General features: G+C 52.8%; 1 protein-coding gene across 1 annotated transcript; it reads right to left on the reverse strand.

Moving 5' to 3' along the window:
• Window positions 1–1,850: 1,850 nt before the first annotated feature.
• NYNRIN (NYN domain and retroviral integrase containing) lies at window positions 1,851–16,614 on the reverse strand. Its single transcript, XM_049768198.1, has 8 exons — window positions 16,335–16,614; window positions 10,563–11,212; window positions 8,950–10,446; window positions 7,702–7,832; window positions 7,487–7,583; window positions 6,842–6,943; window positions 6,561–6,662; window positions 1,851–5,243 (listed from the first exon to the last, which is right to left on the reverse strand). The coding sequence occupies exons 1-8, from the start codon at window positions 16,530–16,532 to the stop codon at window positions 2,333–2,335; spliced, it is 5,688 nt and encodes a 1,895-aa protein (XP_049624155.1). The 5' UTR covers window positions 16,533–16,614; the 3' UTR covers window positions 1,851–2,332.

Here is a 16,614-nt window from a genome sequence, read left to right on the forward strand (position 1 = left end):
TGGCAGGGGTCTCAAACTCACGGCCCAAGGGCTGTTTGCGGCCCTCCGTACAACATTTTGTGGCCCTGCACTAGAGAAATCTTTTTTTGTTTTGTTTTGTTTTAGTTGTTTGGGTCACTCCCACCAATGTTCAAGGCTTACTACTGACTTTGCACTCAAGGATCACCCCAACTTTGCCTCCTGCGGCCCCCAGGTAAATTGAGTTTGAGACCCCTGATTTATGGAGTAGGAATGGTAACAGTACAGCAGGTAGAGTGCCTGCCTTGCACACAGCTGACATAGGTTCAATCCCTGGCATCCCATATGGTCTCCTGAACCCCGCTAGAAGTGATCCTTAAGCAGAGTCAGGAGTTAGCTCTGAGAACCCCAGGTGTGGTAAATACACACACACACACACACACACACACACACACACACACACACACACACACACACGGAGGTCAGGGAAAATCAAAATGTCACTTCCTCGCCAGCCCTGCTTGGTCTTCATTCTCACTCTGCATGCTTACAAAAAGGGACAGAATACTGGTTCCAGTTTGATCTATTTATTGACAAATCAAATGGAAAAAAGGTCACACAAAAGAGGTATATGATCATAAATGTGATTAATGGGAATGTGTATGCCAGGAAGGGAGCTGAGGTTGAACACAGTATTCAAGGTTAGAGGAGCAAAAGCAAAAAGGAAAGGGGGAAGAGCAAAGCACGGATCCTCTACATGTCCCCTCTTTCCTTTCTCAGTTGTCTTCCCATCACTTTCTGGGCAAAGTTAACAGCTGGAAATGAGGAAAAGGCATATCTAAGTAATTTGTCTACTAGACTCAGATGAGGTGTTGTTGGAAAATAGGTATGGCTGGTTTGAGTGGCTTCTTGAACCTGTCCTCAGACCCCAACACGGGACAAGATCCAACTTAATCCTGGTCCTAGATCTGCCACAAGCTAGCCAGGTATGTTTTGGCAAGTCACTTCATCTCTGGCCTCTTCCCTCAACTGTAACATACACACATATACTAGGACTTTGCCAGGGTAAATTTGACTCTGGCTCTAGCAATGCCAACTGTTTTGGCAGCCTGAGTGTGCTAGGCCAGGAGATGTGTTCGACCTAGGAGAAGGCGAACAACTCCAAGGTCCAGCCAGAGGGATATGGTGTTAGCCTTCTCCTGAGTCTGCCGGGAGGCAGTGGCAATGCAAGGCTAGGTAGAAGCACACATGCCAGTCTGACCCACATTCCATGCCAGAGTCTTAGGACTTGGTACTACATTGAATGGGGCCCATTTAAATGGGCAAGCCATTCAAAACAGTCACAGATAGTCTGGTTTGGGGGGTGGGGGTAACAGGTATAGTGAGGGTGAGAGGAGAGGGCATTGGAGAAATTGGGAGGTAGAGCCTCATTTCATAACACATCCCCCCCCTTCAAAAAAATACACACAGGCCTGGGTCCCTCAGTCTAATTGAAGCAGCTCTTCAGGTAAAGATGCCATACAATGCATCTGGACCCTTGTTTCCCCCAGGGCTGACCCCAGGAAGCAGGGGTTAGGGTCAAGGGTCAGGACTGTCTCCATTGGCTGGAGTCAGATGAGGTAGGCTGACTCAGTCTCCTCTGCCCTTCCCAGCTGACAAACAGGAGGTGTGGTTGTCTCATACAGCACAGCAAGCAAGAGGCTGTTTCCACAGCATGCACAAGTATGTCAGCTGTGAGAACAAATATCAAGGGAAAAGGGGCTCTAAGAGACCCAGGTCAGATGAGCCCTCATTCCAAGTTTCTGTCTGGAAGGGGAATACGATTCTCAGTCTGAGGTCCAGGTCTGCCATTTTTCGCGGTTCAGACAGTTAGGAGAGTGTGTCATGTGTGATGTTTTTGTGTTGGAGAGGTGTGTGATGTTTGTGGTGTATTTGTGTGCAATGGGGAGTGTATTAAATAGGAGGCATAGTGTTACTGTTTGTTATGAGCAGTGTGTAGTGTATGTGCTTTTATTGAGGGAATTTGTGTGTCTAAGATGTATATATGTGTGTGTGTATACATGTCAGAACAAGGGGGATACTGGAGAAAGCTATTAAGCCTGGCATGGCTTAGTAAGGGGATTTTAGTGTCCAGGCAAAACTGCCAGGGAGCATATCTGACAGCTTTGAAAAGTTTACTAAAACCCCAAATGGGGACAATGTCCAGAGACAAGGGCCCCTCGTTCAAGGCAATTTCGCAAGGCTTAAGTAAGTGCTCTACAAAAGGCACAACTGAGGCCCCCCGGGGCCAAAAGGGCCAAATTGAGACAGTGTGCATGGTAAGTCTAGCAGCAGACATCCAGCCCCGAGCAGTCACTCACATGGTTCTGCTCACTCATGGTTCTAAGATCTTGAGGGACAGGGGGCCCACACTCTTGGCAAAGGCCCTCATCAGACTGCTGGGGTAGATGCAGCCCAGCTTCTCTGGGGTGGGGAAACCCCAGACCCTATAAAGAGACGGGCTCAGCCGGTCGCCAATATAAAAGGGTCCTACCCACTTGGCCCCGCTACCATTTCTGGGGAGGGAGAGCAGCAGAACCTGATCGCCCACCTTCCACTCCCTCTCTTGGCTCTCCTGCTGGAAGCGCCGGTTCTCAGCTTTCTCACTGGGTTTGTCAGCTGCCTTCCAATGCAACTCCAGCAGCTCCTGGGTCAGCTGCTGCAAGAATCTGTCCATGTGCAGGCCCTGGATGTTGGCACCACTGATTTCCCACCACAGGGGCCCAGTCAGCCTGCCCTCAGCCCCTGTCAGGATCTGCATGGGAGTGGCCAGTGGAGAGGAGGCCCTGAAGGCCAGGTGCAGCAAGGGCAGAGAGGAAGCCCAGTGCCGCCCATGCAGGAAGATAAACTCTTTGAGGGCCCGCCTGAACTCCCAGTAGGCCCCTGAATCATTCAGGGAGGAGAGCTGGAGGTCTCTGTTCAGGGAGACCACCTGGGCACCCAGGGCAAGCCCACAGCTCACCAGAACATGGCGGCCAAACTGGGTACCCTGGGCTACCTCCAGGCGAACGGGCACCCCCCAGCGGGCAAAGACATGCTGCAGCAGTAGCTGTGCCACCGCCATGTGTGTGTATGGCTTCAGGGGAAACGCTTCCACCCAGCGAGTGTTAGGGTCCGCCACAATCAGCACGTGCTTGTGGCCTTCCTCGCTGGCAGTGACAGGGCCTACCACCTCGATCTGCAGATTAGCCCAGGGAGCGGTGGAATTGAGTGGCCACAGGGACTCAATGAACTTCATCTCTCCACTCACGGGGTTCTGGGGTGTGCAGAAGAGGCAGCTCCGGCAGTACCCTCGCACAAACTCCTGCATCCCAGGCCACCAGCCCAGCAACCGCACCTTCTTGTAGGTCTCCTCGAGACTCTGGTGGGCCTCCATGGGCAGGTTGTGCACGAAGAAAATTAGATCTCGCCTCAACTGCCTGGGAACCACCCAGACCCTGGGCTTTTTCTCCCCCTTGAACATGAGCAGGTTGCTCTCTGGGTCAAGGCTGAGCGAGCTGTAGAATGAGCTGAATGGGGAGGAGTTGGGAAGCTTCTGCCCACTCTGCAGCTTGGTGATTATGTCTGCCAGGGTGCTGTCCTTCAGCTGCAAGGCCAGTAAGTCAAGCCTCTTGCTGAAAGCCCGAGGATACACCGAGGGGCTGGGCATATCTGTTGGCAAATCCCACCGCTGTCCACCACCTTGAGCACCCCGCTTAGCCAAAGTGTCCACTGTCACAGAAAACAGGGAGCCGCGGTAGGAGGTTCGGTAGATGTACGGAAGGGCCGAGAGGCCAGAGGTGAGGCCTATGATGTAGGAGAGCAGGTCGGGGTGAGGTAGTGGCGCCCCATCGGAGGAGAGGAAGCCCCGGACCTGCCAGAGTGGCAGGAACTCCCACAGGATGCTAAAGATCCAGCTGCAGTGTGTGAGGAAGACCACCGGGAGGTGGGACTGGCCAAAGCGCTCCAGGCCACAGGCCACAGCAGCCAAATGGGCAAAAGTGGGTGTGGAAGGGGAGCAGGAGAAGGAAAGGGAAACTGGGGGACTGGAGGGAGATAGAACATAGAGCCCAAAGCCCGTGCGCCACTCTTCATTGTCGTCATCCTGTGAAAAGCAATAACCTGACATGTGGATGCAGATAAAGGTCGACAGGTCAGAGAGAGGCGGCAGCACCTGGAAACAGCGCGGGAGGGCAGCCTCGGGCGTCAGCAGCCGATTCTCTCCCAGCAGGCCATGCAGCAGGGTCAGCTCCAGAGTCCGCTTGCCTTTGTCCTGTACCAAGAGCTTCCATCGGATCAGCCAGGCTTCAGGAGCAGGGTGGGCCGCCTGCCCCTCGGTGTCCCCGGAGGGTCGGGAGGCATAGGAGAGTTCCAGAACCACTGGGCTGTCCCCAATGCAGCGGGAAAAATGCTTGAGGGCCCAGGCGACAGCGTAGGGGCTATCTCCCCCCGACTGGGGACCCTGGCCTGCTTCGTCGGGGAACAGGGGTTTCGAGGTATAAGCAACAGGGTGCTTCCGCCCAGAGTGCTCCTGGTAGAGGACAGCTGTCAGTGCCACCTGGCTGACCATCACCTCCAGGTAGAAGGGCAGCTGGGAGTCAGGGGCCGAGAGGCAGAGGGCAGACACCAGGCCTCGCTTTAGAGCCAGGAAGGCGAGCTCGTGTTCACGGTCCCACCTCCAATCAGGCTTTAGTCTGAGCAGACTGTGCAGGGGGCCTACGAGGGATTCGTAGTCTGGGATGACGTCGCGGTGTGAATCCATGAACCCCAAGAAGAAAGAGAGGGCAGTGAAGTTGCTGGGGATGGTCAGTCGGGCCAGGTGGGTGAGAACCTGCTGGCAGGGGGGCTTCCCATCCCAGGGGACTCCTAGGGAGGGAGAAGGCAACCCTGGCAGGAGATCAATGTCCAGAGCCCCACTGGGGGGCTCAGGGAGACTGAGACACCGGAGGAGTTCTTCTGAGAGCACTGGGCATTCAAGTCTGAACACAGATACCAGCAAAGAGTCCTCTTCGTAGTCTTCCTCAGCTGGCTCCTGCACCCCAGGCTCCTCCACTTCTGGCTCCTGCACTCCCAGCTTCTGCACCCCCAGTCCTTCTCCCTGCTGCTCCACCTGCCTCTCCTCCCTCTCCTCCCTGATTTCCTCTGCTGACTCTGATGGGTTCTCTGGGGGCTGCAGCACGGCCTCCTCACTGAGCTCAGTGAGACAAGCTGACCGAGGAGGAAGACACTTCCATACTTTCAGAAAGTTGCCAACGTCAGTGTCTAACCTGAATCAAAATGGGAGACATGGTACACAAGTAAGATGCTGTCTTGCATGTGGCTGACCCAGATCCAATCCCTAGCACAGCCTGTCAGGAGTGATACCTGAGCACAGAGGCCAGGAGTAACCCCTGAGCACCACCAACTGTGACCCAAAAATAAATAAATGGAAGAACATGGAGTAAGGGTGGTGCAGAGGTGCACCACGTATTTCCTTGCAAAAGTTCAATCCCTCAAGTTCAACCTCTAGTGTGGCCCCATGCACCAAGCGACCCCGACAGCTCTGCTGTCTGGGACCCCAACACTACAGCTGATTTCCCACTATCCCACAGTCAGGTGTGTGCATGTGAGTACCACCAAAAAGCAGTGGCAAGCACCACTGGAAAACTGAATAAACACAAGGACCAGAAATTAAGAACCCATGTAAGCACCTAGCACCCTCAGGTGAGCACTAGAATTAAACAGCTCACCATGGCAGTTGCAATTAAAGGCATGCAACCCATGGCCCACTACTTGGCCTGACTTGTAAATACAGCTCCCCATTATGAGACACACACTGAGCACAACTAAGGGAAGGAATAGGGGCAACATAAATATGGAGGTTTCCTAAATGATGTTCAGGATGCCTGGGGACTCCTTCCAAAGATTCTCAGCCAAGTGGGCTGTCAATTCTCTGAAAGGTCCCAAGGATGTGGTTCTGCTCTTGTCCTGCTGTGTCAGGGATACCCCCAGACAACCTTGCAGTGCACAGGACCACATGGTGCTGGAAATCAAACCAGGGCCGGCTGCATGCAAGTCATCAAATCCTGTAATACCTTTCAGGCCCCTCTTTTTTTTTTTTTTATTTTAGGATAGAGATCCTGTTGTCCACCTCAAATCATGAAGATCAAAGGGACACAAGTGTGGACAAAATCCCATTTGGTTCCATATCTTAATAATGAAATGGGACAGGCTGTGCAAGATGGCACAACTGCCAGCAGGTTGACTGAGAACTGTTCAGAGACTCTCCATAGGAGAGTCAAGAAATACACCCCTGGAGAAGCCCTGGTAAAGCAGCCAAAGGAATTCTTCTGTGAACCACATGGGAGGACACAAAGGTGTATGCCTGTGCACATGTGTGTGTGTGTGTGTGTGTCTGTGTGTGTGTATGTAACACTGTCGATCTAGACAGCCATATCAGAACATAGGCTTGAATGCACAGTGGAGTATAGATATGAGAGAGTCCCATCACCTGCTCCTCATTGAGCATCAGACAATCACTGACTTCCACAAAGGGGATGTTTCTGTTGAGTCCTAGGAGGGGAACCAAGGCCTGTGCTTGTTACCTGTTTGGCTTCCTCAGAAACTCATCCAGTGTGGGGCCATCACGGCCCAGGGGGTCATCAGGCACCATGAAGAGGTTTCCCGCAAAGGTGAAGGGCAGCAGGCTGACAGAGACAGGGTAGTTAGTGGTCACAGAGTTGACCCATCCCTGCCCCACTAGGTTACCACTGTAGCTGAGCCCCATACCCTCCAGCAGGGATCCTTTCCCTGCTCCAATACCTCCCTCCCCTGGGGTCTTCCTGGGAACCAATAGAAGGAATGGTACAAGATCTAGTCTCCTCACCGATCCTTGACCATGAGTTTCTTAGAATTATTTATCAGGACATGGAGCTGCTCATTGGTGACAAGGACACCATCAGTCTCCTCTGCCAGCTTCACCATGAACCTGCATGGAGAGAATACAGCCTCATCTTGAGTCCATCTCAAAGAGCAAGGATGGGGACAGGGACTGGTAGCTTTTAGTAGGGTGTGCTGGACAAGTAATACAGCCCCTGACAGCAAGGTACCCCCAGCTATTTTGAATCACCTGGGAGAATGAGCTAGGAGACACCAAAGAAAATAAAACTGTATAGAAAAACACAAATCCTATGTCCTACACAGGTAACCACATCTAGGCACAGACATCATACAGACTCCCACAGGCTTGTCTGCACTCTCATAAACTCCTCCCTGCTCTGGCTCCTAAGTTCCTTATCTGAGAGCAAGCCAGATAGGGACAGCCCTGAGGCCTTTCCTCTGCAACCCAAGGCCTATGATCCACCATCCTCTGACATGACCCCCTGCTATGTCATCTCACTGATCCTTGCCATGTTCTCTCCTCTGACATGACCCCCACTGTATTCTGACTGATCCTGCCATGTCCTCTCAGTGACCCCATGTCACATCTGCCCCTAGCAAATGGAGGCACAGGACTTCACATAGGGCTGACCTGTAATCATAGGTGGTGATCTTCTTGCCATTCTCCAGCTGTGAGGGGGTGATGGAAAGCATCTTGAGGGAGTGCAGCTTTTTCAGGAAGTGGCTTTCTGGAGGGAACAAGCAGAAGGCATATGCTCAGGAGAAAATCTAAGAGGAAAAGGCCATTGGGGAAGCAGAGGGCGAAAACCAGAGAAGTTAGGTGCCCCCTCACCACAAACAGCTCACCTCGCACCTGCCAGTTCTTCTTCAACTGCCAGGTGGGGATAAACACAGTGACCTCTCGATGGCCACGGTTCCAGAAGTACTGCACTGCCATGGCAATGCCCCGGCAGGAGAAGAAGTGCTGAAGGCCATGCCTAGAGGGTGCAGAGGGATGGCAGTGAGGGGGCAACTCCTTGATTCAGACATGGTCCTGCTTCCCCTCCTCCCCTCCAAGTCAAAACAGAGGGCCACATGGGGGCACATATCCCCCCTTCTTCTGCCTCAATTCTGTGAGCACCTACTCAGTGCACTCAACACACTGTGTATGTCTGTATCTATTTGTCTCTGTATGTATGTATGTATGTATTTGTCTCTATGTATCCCTGTGTGACTGTGTTTCTCTATGAATGTGTGTCTCTGTATCTCTGTGCCTATCTCTGTGTCTACATATCTGTGTGTGCCTGTATCTATGTATGTATGTCTCTTGTGTCTCTGTGTGACTGTATGCCTTTGCAACTGTATACCTCTGTGTACACATGCGAGCACACAACACAATCTCTCTAATTCAAAGAGCTCAGTTGAGGACAGGAAGCCAACATGTTTTTACTTCCACGTCTGCAACTGCTCAGCACAGATCACTGCCAGGTGGCGAACCAAGTGGCCTGGAATACTGACTCAGACAAAGCAGCAGGGAGTGCTTGGCAGGAAGGACAGTCGGGGTTGTGCCGGTCAGGAAGAACTTCCTACAGGCTATCTTATGGTTTGTCTGTTTTCGCCTTGGGAGGAGGGCACTGCTAGCACTGCTCAGGGATTGCTCTCAAATCAATGTTCAGGGATCATTCCCAGTAGTGTTGAGGGAACCAGGCAGTGCCAGGGATCAAACTGGGCTTGGTCACATGTACAATGACTCATTGGCTATGGGTCCTAGGTCAAGCAGGTGCAGTGGCCTGGGGCTGCCAGATGTTATGCCATGGGAGGCAGGCGGAGGTTGGGCCAGTGGGGCCCCTTCCTGCCTCTGGGATCCTGGAAAAGATTCTTCACCTCTATGAGCCCACTTTCACTCTCTGCGGGAGGACAGAAAGCAGAAATTGGCCTTGCAGAGTCTACCTGCTGATGCAGGCTCACTGCTTGCTACTGCAGACACTCAACTTGTGCTTCTTCCTGCCTGTCCTTGTCCCTCTGTAAGCTCTGAGTTATCCCTGCCCCCAGCCAGCCACACCCAAAGAGGTCACTTGCAACATTCCCAGAATCCCCAGGGCCCTGGTTACTTACACCATGGCCACGCTGCTGCCATCGATGATCACCCTCCGCAGGCCCTGGTCCCCTGGTTCCCCCGACAGAACCAGCTCAAAAGGTGTCTTCAGGGCCTCGTGAAACCTCTGGAAGCTAGTCACTGTGCTGCTGGGCTGCAACTGGCGAGACAGCTGCCTTGGGGCTCCATCCCAGGCTCCCAGGATTCCCTCCATGTGAGGCTGGAGCTTAGTGATGTTGAGAGGATTGCCCTGCCTTCCGGCCTCCCCACGGCTCTGTGGGCAGGAGGCAGAGCCCTTTGGGGAAGATGTGGCATTGCTCAGAAGTTTGGTTGTGTCTGAGGTGGATCTTGCAGCTGGTGACCCCTTCTGAGCTGCAGGTGTTTGGGAAGCTTTGGAGGCTTTGGGAGTCACAGAGCTCATCTGAGCTGCAGGCCCTGTGAAGGCCTTGGATGCTCTATGACCTACAGGGGCTGCTTCAGCTCTGGGCCCTTTCTGAGTGGGCAGTGTCTGAGTAGCAGCATGCACCATTGCAGCTGCTGATGCCGGCAGGTCCTCTGCAGCCTTATGAGCCATAAGCACTCCCTGCACTGCTGAAGGCTTCTCTGGAGCTGAAGGCACTCCAGAAGCCACAGGTAGCACTGGTGCTGTAGGCACTTGGGCAGCTGTAGGTGGCTCCAGCATTGAGGACAGAACTGGCACTGTGGGCACAGCTTCAACCCTGGGCACTTTGAGAGTTTCAGGCACTATCTGAGCTTCCAGAACCGACAGAGCTGGCACCCCACCCTGAGCCTCGAGCCTCTCTGGAGCAGGAAGCATTTCTTGCCCTGAGGGCAGTGCTGGAATAGGACCTGCTTCTGGTCCCTTACAATCTTTCTGCCTGCTGCCTTGAGACCCTGGCTCACTTCCAGCGGGCATCTGGTGAGTAGAGGGCAAAGGTGGCTCAATCTGGGGGATTTTCGGGCTAGCTTTTTCCTTTACCTCTGAGCCCCCTGAGACCACCAATAAACTCACGACTTGATGGGGGTTCTCTGGCCTCAGGCAGTTGGACAGGGCTGCCTCTCCTCCTGGTCCTCCATCCAGTCTGTCCATACTGGACAAAGGAACCACCTCCTTTGGCTTCCACTCCAGTTTTAAGGGCATGGGAGTCTGCCCTGGCAGCTTAAGCTGAATGGGGCCCAAGGGCCTCTGCCAGAAGGGGAATGTGAGGCAGGCCTGAGACAGGAGCCAGGCCAGGTGGAGAGAATGCAGTTCATTGATCCTCCAGATGGTGGCAGCCATAGCCCCTGGCCACAGGGGCCCAAAGGCTGGAGCAGGGGCCCAGGCCTTCCAAGGTGGATACAGGCCCAGGACAGATATAGGAGGTGATGGCAAGGGGAGTTTGTCTTCCACCCTCTGCACCTGCCTTTGTGGGGAGCAGGCCTGTGTGCGGCGTGCAGAGTCCTGGCTTTCGTTGTCACCTTGTGAGGCCCCTTCCTTGTCAGCAAGGTCTGAATCACCTTGGATGCCAGAGGAGACCCTGTGGAAAAGTGATTTTGTTAGGAAGGTGGGAAGGCTCTTCAGGACCCCAACAATTACTTTTTCAGGGGCTGGAGCAGCGGGTAGGAGAAGTCAAACTCATCCTCTAGAACTTACCAGACTAGCTGCTTCGCTGCCTCCAGCTGTGAGCTCTGGCCTGGGGTGCTGGGGGGCAGCGGGCGGGTGATCCCAGAGCCACTCAGTCTCTTGCAGCTTTCTGAGGCCCCGTTCCGGAGGGCCCCTGCCTCCCCTGAGGACCCAGCACTGTCCCCTGTGGGCATCAGGGCCAGGCTTTGCTTGAGTGGGAGGAAAGGATCTTCACAGCAGCGCTCAAAGGAGCTCACACTGCCCAGCCACTCAATGATGTCCTCCTTGCCCGCTGTGTCCTGTACCAGTCTGAGCAGCAGCTCCTGGACAGCCAGGGGCAACTGTAGTAGGCAGCCTGCATACTGGTCAGCACGAAGCCAGACCAGGGTGCCAAAGGCCCGGCTCACCTCAGCCTCCCTGACCCCCTGGGAGGGCTGGGGGACAGGACCCCAGAGCAGCCGGCGCACCAGTTCCTCCAGCCAGTTCTGGGTGAGGACAAAGGAGTCGGTGAGCCCGCCCACCATCAGGGAGCCAGGGGGGCCAGGCACTAGGTAAGCCCGGGAGCTCCAGCACAGGCATTCGAGGAAGAGGCCCTGGGCACCGAGGAAGACACAGTGCAGGATCGGTGGGTAGCGCACCTCCTTCCACAGCTCCGGACTGCACAGTCCATTTAAGTACTCCTGAAGGCAAAAAGGAGGTACAGAGGGAATTGGTCCTCTGTTCAATTGGAATTGAACAGGGCTGCAGGATTCAGGCTCCCCTCAAACACAAACCAAGGATCCCACAGCCACACCCTCGTCCTGGTCCTGCCTCCCCACACACTCATCTTTCTGGAAATGCTGACAGGCACCTGGAACCTGAGGTTGGCATCAAGTTCCCACTAAACCTCAACAGGAGGTCAGCGGGGTATGTGTTGGGGAGTGGGGAGTGTATCATGATCTCAGAGTTTGGGCCCCTTCAACCAGAAAATGACAGGTTCAAGTGAGGCTCTGTACAGGTCCAGCCCAGAACTGAGCTGGTGAAGAGAAATGGGAGGAGGAGGGAAAGAAGATTAAGTGGAGGGTATGGAAGGGGAAGAAGAGGAGGAGGAGAAAGAGGAGGAGAAAGAGGAGGAGGAGGAGGAGGAGGAGGAGGAGGAGGAAGAGGAAAGGAAGTATAAAGAGGAATGGAAAGGGGATGAGAAGAGGAATAAGATGTGAGAGAAGGCAGAACAGTGCCCAATGCCCCCTCCTGTGTACTAGGCATGTTCTCCATCTTCCCTGTGCCTGCGTTTTCTCATCTGTAAAAGGAGAGATCTGGCCCTACCTCATTAAGGAGGAGGAAACTTGTGTGAGTTGAAACTAAAAGGGGCTTGGCAGGGAGCCTGGTACAGGCTCAGAAAGTCCATGCCACTGGCTCAAGGACACACAAAAAGGGGATGACTGAGCCCAGCTCGTGTCCACATCTGTGTGACTCTGAAACAAGAGCTCTTTGCTCCTCCTCAGGCCCACTGCACCATGACTACAGGGTAATCCTCCCGGATTCTGCTTAATCCCCCTCCAGAAAGCCTCCAGTACAACCTGCACCTGTAACCATGGAAACGGTGGCCCAGCTGGACGGAGACAGAGATAAGTGACTGGGCTGGTGTCCAAAAGAGCCTTACAGATAAGCAAGAAGGCCAAGGCAGCAGGAAGGCTCTGGATCTGTGGTGCTGACAGGGCTCCCACAGTGCATCTCCCTTGAGGGCTAACATGGGTGCGGTGGGGTTCTTCCCCTGCATGACTCAGTTCTACCAGCACCACTCCATAAGCTCCAAGAGACATGAACACTCAACACCCTCTCTTGAGGGTCTCATGTCCCATCCCCTGATGGGCAATCATAGCCCCACCCCAAATTAGTTGGCATTTCCCACAGCCATCCTGAAAGTCACTACCTCACTGCAGTCCCAGACCAGCCTTCCCTGTTCACTCCAATATGCTCTCCTCTTTCAGGCCATGGAACTCACACTCATTCTCCAAAGAACCTGATACACCCAGGTACATGGACTCAGCTTTGACCCCTGCCCAGTCAGTTCAAAATCAGCTTAAAAACCTGAAGGACATGGACCAAGGAGATGGTTCCAAGGGCTAGGGAAGATGCTTTGCATGTGAGACACCTAGGGCCTACCCTGGCACTACTACCTGGTCTCTCAAACACTCAAGTAATGCTGGCTAGTCTCTAAGCATCACGAGGCATGACCCCAAAGCAAAACAAAATCCTTATTAGCCATCTCAAGTCAATCCCTCTCACTCAGAACCTCAGCTGGTCTCATCCCATCCCTGGAGAATCGGATCAGATACATGATAATGGTGTATAGACTAACACCCCCAAGCACCCCACATTTCAACTATACACAAACAACAAGTACAATGAAAATATATAGGGCTAGAGACATAACTCAAAGGAAGCCCAGGTTCAATCCCTGTCACCAATGGTCTGGGTATAAAGTGAAAAGGGAGGGGCCAGAAAATCAAGACCTCTGATTGGTCTCTCATTTATATACATGTTCCAATTGGTCATCTCACAAACTCTCATTTTGCATATGGCACAATCTGATTGGTCAGTTCAACAAACCCAATCAGATAGCACAACCAATCAGATAGTGAAGTTCAGGGATACAAACAGATTTAAGCTCAGGTCTCTATAATGTAGTGAGGAGTTGAGGCTGCTGTTCCAGACAAAGAATATGCTCCTGTTGTACTACTATTATACCCCTTAGTACCGTTTATGAGTCCATAGAAGAATACATCATAGAGATGTACCTAAGTGAGCTGAAGAGAAAGAGTTGTGATCTGTGCAACTTACTCACTATCCATAAGAACCACAGCGACACTCCAAGTATCAAAAGGTATGACCCAAAAGCCTCTCCCCCCAAAATAAAGATATGATGGAATGAAAGTTATGAGGGCTTCTTTGTCTTTATGCCAAGTGCATAAAATATTTATTGTTCTATTAACTGACTACTAGTTAAGAGTTGTATGTAAATATTTAATATTTTCAAAATAACAAATCAGAACTAATCATTTTTGAATGCACACAATAGGAGAACGTGATTCAAGTCAACCACATTGGGCTTTCAACTGTATGGCTGGGAATTAGTCTTCTGTAATACCATATACTGAAACATGGGGTTGTGATTTTCAGGAATATCTTTGTTTTTAACGTACAGAGAGAGAAAGGAGGCAATATTTTTTTCTATTTTGTTGTTGTTGTTTTGTTTTGTTTTTGGGTCATATCCGAAGGCACTCAGAGGTTATTCCTTGCTCTGCACTCAGAAATCATTCCTGGCAGGCACAGGGGTGGGGAGATGGGGGGACCAATATGGGATGTCAGGATTCAAACCACCATCCGTCCAGGATCGGCTGAGTGCAAGGCAAAACACCCTACCGATGTGCTATCTCTATGGCCCCAGGAGGCGGTATTCTTGAAAGCTGAAGAGATTTTCCAGGAAAACCAGTCACAGCTAATGAATGTAGAAACAAAACTTCTTGACAAGCCTGTATCCCTTTTGACCCTTCTTCCCCTCACAAGAAAGCCAGCTCAGATCAGAGTATTGGAGTGTAATCCTGATATGTACAAGATCATGAGCTCAATTCCTGGCACGATAGGAGCATGTGTGTGCATGCACACACACAAACCAGTGTAGCCCTGGTGGCCCCCAGCACCACTGGCAGTCCCACATCGTCAAGATGAAGCATTGAATTAACCATCCCACATAGCCAGACTGAGAAATGTTGCTCGGAATGATATTCCATGATCTTTCTTTTCCCAGCACTGCTTGGGAACATCTCCCCCACAAAGAAGCTATCCCATCCTGAGACTTCAAGTCTTCTGCTGGTTCATCTAGTGAGCAGATCACTGTTCAAGATCAAAACTCTGGGTGCCTATGCTAAGAGTCCATATCTATGAGAATCAGCATAGCACCCCGACATGGAGACCACAGGCACCCTCTGTGTGAGAACTTTTCATGGATTAGATCATGATTCAGAAAGTACATTCCATGTAAGTCTCTCATTTTACAAACAAGTATGAGAGACGGAGACTCACACAGGGAACAGAACTTAGTGAGAATTAATTACTGGTTAACAAGGGGCACCTAATCTACACAGCTCCCCATCAGGTAGTTCCACATGCAATGCTCCAAGTCATTCTCATCAGCCTGCCACTGAGCAGGTCTTGTAAGAGAAAGGAGAAAGATGAATGAGAGAGGGTCAGTGACAGGACCCCACTCATTCAGTGGGTTTGACGGGAGCAGATTCCAGGCACAAGTTCTTTTCCCCCATCCCACTCTGACTGCTGGAACTTAGCAGCATATTTCCTGACTTCTCAGGTAAAACCTAATGGTCCCACCTTCCCAATCCTCCAGCTCCAGACCACCCATCATCAGCTCTTTCTTCCTCTAGTGCAGCCAGAAGTCACCAAAACACCTTCCCCTTACCCAGCATTTCATACTGTTTCCATCTGAAACTGCTTTTTTACTGGGTAGAGAGAATCTACAGGGGCCACTGAAATTGGGGTTGAGAGCAGCATCAGTGCCTCCCTCCAAATACTGGGGCAGCTGTAGGAACTGGAACTGACAGACCTGGAGAAGGACTGGGGCAAAGAGCTGAAAGCATGGCACTAGGGAGAACTGTTGCATTTCAAGTTAACAAAAGAAGGGGCCAGAGAGATAGAATGGAGGTAAGGCGTTTGCCTTCCATGCAGAAGGTCATTGGTTCAAATCCTGGCATCCCATATGGTCCCCCGTGCCTGCCAGGAACGATTTCTGAGTGTGGAGCCAGAAGTAACCCCTGAGCACTGCCGGGTGTGACCCAAAAAAAAACAAAAACAAAACAAAAAAAAAAAAGGAAACTCAAGTTAACAAAAGAAGATTAAGCCCAACACAACCGGAAGGCACCTATGTCAGGCCCTAATCTCAGCCTCTATTGGGTCTTCCTCTTAACAGGGAGGGGTATTCCTGAGCTCCAGAACTTCAGTTCCACAGGCTGGCACCCCTCCCTTCCCCCCAGCACCTCTGTCAGAGGAAAACTCGCTGACGAAGCAGCTCTGTGGAGGGGCTGAGCTAAAAACTCCACAACCCGCCTGCCTGCCCACCAACCAGCAGCTAGGGCCAGCGGTTTGGGGCCTCCTCAGCCTAGATCAGTGAGGAGTCTGGGGAAGACATGCACACAGAGGGGGGCGGGGGGCAGGAACAGGGAGCAGTTAGTGCAACTTGGAAGTCACCAGAACTCTCCGTCGGGATAGAGGGGGACCTTGGCTGGCCCAAACATACCAGGGGACGAAGAGAACCTTGGCTTGAACAAGGGGAATCTGAGAGATTCAAGCAGAGGGGAAGACAGGAGAGTGGGAGGAGGGAACAGACCTGGGTCTGGAGGTTCTAGTCTCTTCCACCATCACCCCATCTGCCTAACCCTGAGCACTCAGGAGGCTCCTGGTCCACCCTCCCACAGCCTCATAAGCCGTGGAAGCATCTGGAAGGGTCAACCCAGGACTCAAAGAATCATCCAGGGAGGCAAGCAGGGCCTGGGAGCAGCCCTCGGGAGAACAAAGCTGTGGCAGGGCCTGAAGCTCGCAGGCTTTGGGGGTAACACATACGGGGATGGAGGGAATTAAGTGGCTCAGGGCTGGGACACCGAGGTCAGGAGGGGGTCCGAACCTGCACACCACAGAGCAAATCCAGATGGGGGTGCGGGTGAGGATAGACAGGAGACCCCTGCCAACTGCTAGGGCAGAGAGACAGAGGAGCCAGGCTGGAAGTGGCCGGGGTGGGGAGAAGCAATTTACCTTGGCTTTGCTCAGGTTCTCTTTGGGCCCCTCGAGCCGCAGCCAGAAGTACGATGTGTCGGGCCGGCCCTGGAAGGCACTGAGCTTGACCCTGAAGATGCGCTGCATAGGCAGGCGCTGGCGGTGCACGCGGGCTTTGGACTGGTTCTGCACCCGGAGCCATTCCTGAATCAGAGGTTCGCCCCCCGACAGGAGCATGGCTGCGAAGGCTGCCCTCCGGACCCGGGGAGCCCACTGAGTCCCCTCGCCAAGAGTCCGCGCTGGGGGTGCCGGGCTAGGC

The sequence above is a fragment of the Suncus etruscus genome, chromosome 2 (assembly GCF_024139225.1).
Source record: "Suncus etruscus isolate mSunEtr1 chromosome 2, mSunEtr1.pri.cur, whole genome shotgun sequence".
Taxonomy (NCBI): Eukaryota; Metazoa; Chordata; class Mammalia; order Eulipotyphla; family Soricidae; genus Suncus; species Suncus etruscus.

What these genes read in the sequence shown, in the direction of transcription:
- NYNRIN (XM_049768198.1), bottom strand. Translation starts at nt 16,532, where the DNA reads ATGCTCCTGTCGGGGGGCGAACCTCTGATTCAGGAATGGCTCCGGGTG. An exon ending in AAACTCATGGTCAAGGATCG is followed by an intron (nt 6,663 to 6,841) that starts GTGAGGAGACTA and finishes TGTCTCTGTCAG; the next exon opens with CCTGCTGCCCTTCACCTTTG. An exon ending in TTTCTGAGGAAGCCAAACAG is followed by an intron (nt 5,244 to 6,560) that starts GTAACAAGCACA and finishes ATTTTGATTCAG; the next exon opens with GTTAGACACTGACGTTGGCA.